The 7,057-nt window shown below is 46.0% G+C and overlaps 1 protein-coding gene across 1 annotated transcript; it reads left to right on the top strand.

Moving 5' to 3' along the window:
* The first annotated feature begins 508 nt into the window (after positions 1 to 508).
* On the top strand, positions 509 to 6,505 carry ATP5IF1 (ATP synthase inhibitory factor subunit 1). Its single transcript, XM_044285311.1, has 3 exons — positions 509 to 663; positions 4,395 to 4,507; positions 6,222 to 6,505. Exons 1-3 carry the CDS (start codon positions 586 to 588, stop codon positions 6,364 to 6,366), a joined length of 336 nt encoding a protein of 111 aa, XP_044141246.1. The 5' UTR covers positions 509 to 585; the 3' UTR covers positions 6,367 to 6,505.
* The last annotated feature ends 552 nt before the right edge of the window (positions 6,506 to 7,057 follow it).

Raw genomic sequence — 7,057 nt, 5'->3', positions numbered from 1 at the left:
GCAAAAGAAAAACAAAGTTATGGCTATGAAATAGATTAATAGAGAAATGCTGGTGAGCGGATGGGGTCCACATGGTTTGCTCATATTGGGCTCTAAAAATCCTGGTGGCAACCCTGGGTCCAGGGGCAGAACTGAAATAGGTGTAGGGTATTTCTCTGGCTGTTTGCACATGAGGCATCAGTTTTGGCTGCGTTTTATATTCAAATAACAGGAAACGTACTTTAAATATATCTCGTCCCAAAAGCAAGTCATTTAACAGCTGAGGTATATTCTGTAGTATTGGCTGTTTTTAATGACCCCAATAGCGGTAATAGCTATAAATGTATAAGTACATATGCGCGTCTAAATAAAAACAACAGCGCAAAAAATTTGGGGCATAATAGGAAATCCAACCAGTACCACGCCGCAAATAGAATGTGGACTACGCGTGCGCAGAAAACAAGTAGGCCTGGAACGCACGAACCACACGCACGTACTGCGCATGCGTTAACGTTAACCATAAGAGGACGCTTGACATTGACGTTTCTCGTTACCTCCCACAATCCTCTGTGCACTGCAGACGCCAAGGTCAGGATTGCCAGAAAGATGGCAGCTCATATGCGGTTGTTTCAGGGAGGTCTCAGAAACCTTGTGTATGTGCAGATGCGGCGTTCTTCTGATCAGGTAACGGCGGCCGCCTCTGACTGAGTGAGTGCTACAAGTTGGGCGGGATTGCGTCCGTTTGGGTTTAGCTGCTGTAGTCAGGTAATGGGCGGAGGGCAGAGCCATGTGTGAGGCCTGTCAGTGCCCGGTTCTCGGTGTGTGCTGCGTCATGTGCCCACCGCCATGCTGGGAGGGATCTGCCTGCAGTGCATCAGATATGTAATATTATAGTAGTGTTTCCTAACCAGTGTGCCTCCAGCTGTTGCAAAACGACAACTCCCAGCATGCCTGGACAGCCTTTGGCTGTGTGGGCATGCTGGGAGTTGTAGTTTTGCAACAGCTGGAGGCACACTGGTTGGGAAACACTGTGTATTATAGTGATCGTGTAGATTGTAATATACCTCTACTGGGGAATGACTACAACTCCCAGCATGCTTGGAAAGCCTGCAGCAGGACACCCACAGGTTGCAGGCCAGTGTTCTGCAACCTTTGGTTCTCCTGCTGCAGGTTGTCAGGGAATGCTGTGAGTTGTAGTCACACCGTTACATAGTGGATGATCATGTTAGAGCTATTGTGCATTCTCTCACTGTGTGTGTGTCCGCACTAGAGTCATTATAGAGAAGACAGCAGATTCTGCCCAGGGAATAGTGACTTCCCAAAGTTGTGTCCCTTGTATGCAAATCTTGTCCCTCCCAGAAAATGGGACAATCACCTGATAGGCCTGTGTCAGGGCCTGATTTTATGTTCGGAGCCAGCTGCCAACATGGTGCAATTCGGATGAGCAGTTCTCCATGTAATACAAGGGTCTTATGCACTGAGGCTCTCTGTCCTGAGCATGGGACCACCATCTATAATGCAGAGGGTGTCTGTTCATGAGACAACCCCTCTAATGCCTAGTTCACATGTCGGTGATTGGAGCTACACAGAGCTCAGGTGTAATGGATTCCACTACCAGGGACTATAACTTATGGTCCTTGGTAGTGGAAGCCATAACTGAATTCCTAGATAACCCGAACTTTGTACGCCAAACTTGAAAACACTCGTTCATTCTTCCCTACTCACAATCTCTGATGGAAATCGCTGACCAAACACTGACATGTGAATGAGGCCTTTGCTGTAGATTTTACTAAAACCCATAAAATCTTCCTTACAATTTGGGCCTGGGGGATTAATTTGCCTGTTTCGAATAAGTGATTTTGTACCAGCACAGCCTGTATACTCTCTCCAGTCTCTGGCATAAAAGGGGTTTTCCGAGACTTCTATCCAGAGGACAGGTCGTCAGTTTCTGATCGTGGGGGTCTGACACCCAGGGACCCCCACCAATTAGTTCTAGAAGGCAGCAATGCTCACAGTAACCGTTGTTTGTTTTGTAGTCCGCAAAACACAGATGGTGTCTGTGTGCGTTCAAATTAATAAACTGACGTTAAGTCTGCAAAATGGACAAGAATAGGACAGGAGATATGTGTGCTGTCCGCATCTTTTATGGCCCCATTGATGTGAGTGGGTCTGCATCTAAGCCGCCAGAACTGTGGCTCGGATGTGGACCAAAACAACGGCCGTGTGCATGAGGCCTTAGGCGATTAACAATCGGGCAGGCGAGGCGGTCAGAGTTCCAGGTACAGAGGCTAAACAAAGTGTGGGAGAAGGTTCAGAGAGTGAGTAAAGGGAATGGGGCCCCGTGATCCATCTATATAATGTCATTGATGTAGTGCATGTATGATGTTTTTACAATGTGTATGTCTATATACATGTTGCAAGAAAGAGAAAAATGGATAATTAAATACCGTATTTATCGGCGTATAGCACGCACGGGCGTATAACACGCACCTTCATTTTAGAGGGAAATTTCAGGAAAAATAAATAAATTTCAAATAAAGCCTCTGATCTGCCCCCTCTGGTAACGCAAACCCCCCCCCCTCCCTCCCCAGTATTAATCATTGGTGGCAGTGGCCACAGGGTCCCCCTCCTCCCCCCCATCATTGGTGGCAGTGTCAGTTCCTATCGGAGCCCCAGCAGTGTAATGCTGGGGCTCCGATCGCTTACCATGGCAGCCAGGAGTCACGCTACTGAAGCCCTGGCTGCCATGGTATGTTAGTGAGCAGAGAGCAGCGCATTATACTCACGTGCGCTGTGGCCGCCGGTCGCTCCTTCTCATAGGTCTGTGCGGCGCATTGCTAATGCTGTAAGCATTAGCAATCCGCCGCACAGACAGAAGAAGGAGCGACCGGCGGCCACAGCGCACGTGAGTATAATGCGCTGCTCTCTGCTCACTAACATACCATGGCAGCCAGGGCTTCAGTAGCGTGACTCCTGGCTGCCATGGTAAGCGATCGGAGCCCCAGCATTACACTGCTGGGACTCCGATCGGAACTGTGGGATATGGCCGGCACATTCATTGGTGCGCAGTGGCCACAGTCCCTCCCCTCCTCCTCCTACTCTGTCCTCGTTGGTCTTCAGCGGCAGCCGCTCACAGTGGGGAGGGAGGGACTCCCTCCTCCTCCCTCCGCTGTGCCGGCCGGCTCAGTCCTGCCTCTCTGGCCTCCGGAGGCCACGTTTCAGCCCTAATCGGCGTATAACACGCATACATCATTTGCCCCCTATTTTCAGGGGGAAAAAGTGCATGTTATACGCCGATAAATACGGTAATTAAAATTATAATTGTTAAAGTAATAAAAAAATAATGTATGCAAACTTTTGGCACAGACACATTAGTAAAACTTGGCAATTTCTGTGGGAAAAGATTCAGCAGAACTTGTGTTTGATTCATTTAAATCTCTTCTCATTCTGAGCTTTGAAGTCAAGGAGGCGGTCCTATCAGTGATTGACAGCTATCTCCATATGTAGGACTTCAAAGCCCAGTATGAGCAGGAATTTAGGTGTATACATTACAAGTTCTACTAAGTCTTTTCCTACAAAGCTCTATATCATTCTGCTCAGCTCTGCCTGTAGATCGGGTATCATGGTCAGCAAGGCAGGTTTCCTTTAAAGCAGGCATGCACAACCTGCGGCCCTCAAGCTGTTGCAAAACTACAACTCCCAGCATGCCCGAACAGCCTACAGCAGGGCATTGTGGGAGTTGTAGTTTTCAAATGAGTTACAGACAGGGCCAGCCGGAGGAGGAGAGCGCTCGCTGGCCCTGTCAATCAGCAGGAGGAGGGGGCATTTTTATTTATTTTTTTGAAAGGAGGATGCGGCGGCTACCAGTAAGTAACCGCCCTACTTGCTGGTAGTGAAGTCATTTGTATATTTTAAAAGCTCGCTTTTTAGTGAAACCAAGCCACAGAACAAGGTAAGAGCCCTATATAGGGAATAGTCGTCCAATAAGGATTTTAATATGCCCAAAAATGAAAAATTCTGGGGGGTAAAATGTTGCCAATTGTAACACACTAGGGCGTGTAATTACATGACCATCCTAGAAGAATTGCTCTAATACCGATATGTGGGATTCCTGTTGGTAGCGCACAGGCTACGTGATGCAGCCGCTTGCCGTACTGAGCTCAGAAAGTTGAATTCTCCTGGCGTCGCACGTGGTCAGGGGTTGTGGATAGTCGGCGCAGCCTTTACAACAGCATAGGTATGCAGAGTCTTTATATCGAGATGAATAATAACCAATGGTGAGGATGGTTTTTGCCTTATAATCGTATGGTAGTGCACCCATATTTCCATATCTAAGAAGGTGAGCCCATGCTTTACCTAATATGGTTTCTCATTCGGTCTGACAGGGTGTTTTTATTTTTTTTTATTCTTTGCAGTTAGGAGAGTTGGGTAAAGGAGCCGGAAAAGGCGGAGGTGGTGGAGGTGCAGTGAGGGATGCTGGAGGAGCTTTCGGGAAACGCCAGGCTGCTGAGGAAGAGAGATATTTCAGGTAAGTTGGCTATTCTCACTAGTTTTAATTGGTTGCATAAGGCTGGAGACCACCTGGATATAGCATAGCTGTTTCTCTTACTGTATAAAGGGGAATTGCATCTTTTAGGGTACTTTCACACTTGCGGAAGAGTGATCCGGAACAGGCAATCTGCAGGCGGATCTGGATGCGGATCCGTCTCTCAAATGCATTCCAAGAACAGATCCGTCTGTCCGTTTTTCATACAGACAAACTGATCTGTTTCTATTTATTTATAATTTTTACCGCATGCGCAGACTGGAAGGACGAATCCGGCATTGCAGTATTTTGAACTAAAAATTCCTATGATAAAAAAAATGCTGGATCCTGCATTCGGGCAAGTGTTCAGTTTTTTGGACTGGAGATAATACCGCAGCATGCTACGGTTTTATCTCCGTCCTGAACAGTCAAAAAGACTGAACTGAAGACATCCTGAACGGATAGCTCTCCATTCAGAATGCATGGGGATAGAACTCATCAGTTATTTTCCGGTATAGAGCCCCTAGGACGGAACTAAATGCCGGAAAAGAAAAACGCTAGTGTGAAAGTACCCTTACAGGGGTTTTCCTGGATTGGGCAGAAGTTATCCAAAGTGGAGGGGAGGGGGGAGAATAAAATGATACCTATAATAGCTTTTCAGTTCCAGTAAAATCACATCAAAACATGACTGCTGCAGCCAATAACTGTCCACCCTCTCGTCATGTACCTGCAGGACTTAACAGATCATTGCCTTGTGTTAACAGTTAAAAAGGGATTCTCCAGGCTGTTTAGGAAATTAGTCTGTCCTGTGGTGGATAGTTTAGTACCTGGCCCTCCATCGTTCTGCCAATGCTGCAGTCTCCACTGTACTCACACGGGCTGTGTTTCTGCCCAGGTCCTGATTGGATGTGTGCCCTTTTGTTCAGCTGTAGTAAATGCAGCTGAACAGGAAGAGAAGGCCACACGTCCAGGCGAGACCTGAGCATAAGGGCCAACAGCATGTGTGTAAGTGTAGCAGGGATTGCAGCATCAGCGACGCAATGGAAGTAACTACTATCTCTCTTCCACAGGACAGAAGATAACTGAGTGTGTGTTGCATGCTGAGTGTCAGCTATTGGGCCAACCGCCCTCCTGCGCCGCCACAAATGCAGACCCCTGCAAAATTCACAATCTATGGTTGACACTGTGTAAGCAAAGACCTATAGTCAGAGACCCGTGTGACCGTATGAGTGATGTGAGGAGTTTGTGTTGCTAGGAAATGTAGTATCACAGGGTGACCATTTAGCTGGATGGACCAAGTCTGCCAATGAAGAAGCTGCTAGTGGCTTTCCACTCTGGTATCCATATCACCTGATAGGGGTTTTCCAGTTTTATGCAGCTAAGGCTTATTCATTGTATGTTGAGATGCCTCTACACTGTTCCCAGCATGGGGGTACTTCACAGTGGATGGGACACAACATTAAGCCAGTGCTGCAGTGACTTTATTCTCAATTGTGGGCTTCCCCAGGGTATTCTGGACTTACTTCGGATTTGTAACTCCTAACCAGGAGTGGATCCAAAAGATAAAGTGCAGCAGTTTCCATTATAGCCTCTCTGTAGGTGCCACTCTTGGTTTTGGCTTGCAAATAGGGAGACAAAATACTGACCATGCAAAAGTGGCCTTAGTTTTCTTGACGAAAAGCTGCAGCTTAACCTCTGTACCCAATATATCCCACAGGCAAAAAGAGCAGGAACAACTAGCTAATTTGAGAAAGCATCATGAAGAAGAGATCAGTCATGCCAAGCAGCAAATTGAATATTTGGAAAAAGAAATTGAGAGAAACAAGAGAAAGATCAAGAATCTGAAACGTGATGATGACTGATTCAGCACATCAGCACTTCTTGGTTTCCCTGCACTTCAGTTTGTGGCTGGTACATTATAACAAGCTTCATATTGCCTAAATACAAGTTGTGATGTCTTTTAAAATATATTGAATAAAGATAACCTATTTCATTCATTGACCTGTTTTGTATGCTCTGCTCTTCCTGTGTTTGTGTGGGTTTTCACTCTGAGACTCCATGCAGAAGTGTACTTGGTCTGATTCAAACCTGTTAAGCATTGTGCTAAGAATCTTCAAATTACCTCACTGTGAATGAAAATGGCTGACATATAGACTTGTATAGTGGCCCCTCAAATTATAATATTAATCAGACGACCATTATATGTTGAAACCATTGTAACTTGAGTCCATAAGACTATGGAAAGCTTTTAATTACTGTAGTTTAAAAGCCCCAGAATATCATCCTGAGTAGGGCTGGGCAATTATGGCAAAAAAGTTGATCATTTCAACTGTATGGATAGTGCTGAGTGAATCGAAGCATCAAAAGCAGAATTTGGTGTGAAGTTTAGGAAAAATTCAGTTCTATATAAATCTGAATTTCCTTGAGCTTTGTGGTAACAAATCGTTTTTGTTTGTTTTTTTTCATAAAATGGCGGCTGCATGTGTTACAAAGTGAAAGTAAGTACAATCTGCTGGTAGCCATCCCCTGTAATGTCACAGCCCTATAAAACCC

The sequence above is a fragment of the Bufo gargarizans genome, chromosome 3 (genome assembly GCF_014858855.1).
Source record: "Bufo gargarizans isolate SCDJY-AF-19 chromosome 3, ASM1485885v1, whole genome shotgun sequence".
Taxonomy (NCBI): domain Eukaryota; kingdom Metazoa; phylum Chordata; class Amphibia; order Anura; family Bufonidae; genus Bufo; species Bufo gargarizans.
The sequence above is the reverse complement of the archived record's forward strand: the minus strand, read 5'-3'. Positions and strand labels throughout refer to the sequence as shown.

Coding starts and splice junctions, on each gene's coding strand:
- ATP5IF1 (XM_044285311.1), top strand. CDS start 586: ATGGCAGCTCATATGCGGTTGTTTCAGGGAGGTCTCAGAAACCTTGTG. Junction 664..4,394: donor TGCGGCGTTCTTCTGATCAG/GTAACGGCGGCC, acceptor TATTCTTTGCAG/TTAGGAGAGTTGGGTAAAGG. Junction 4,508..6,221: donor GAGGAAGAGAGATATTTCAG/GTAAGTTGGCTA, acceptor TATATCCCACAG/GCAAAAAGAGCAGGAACAAC.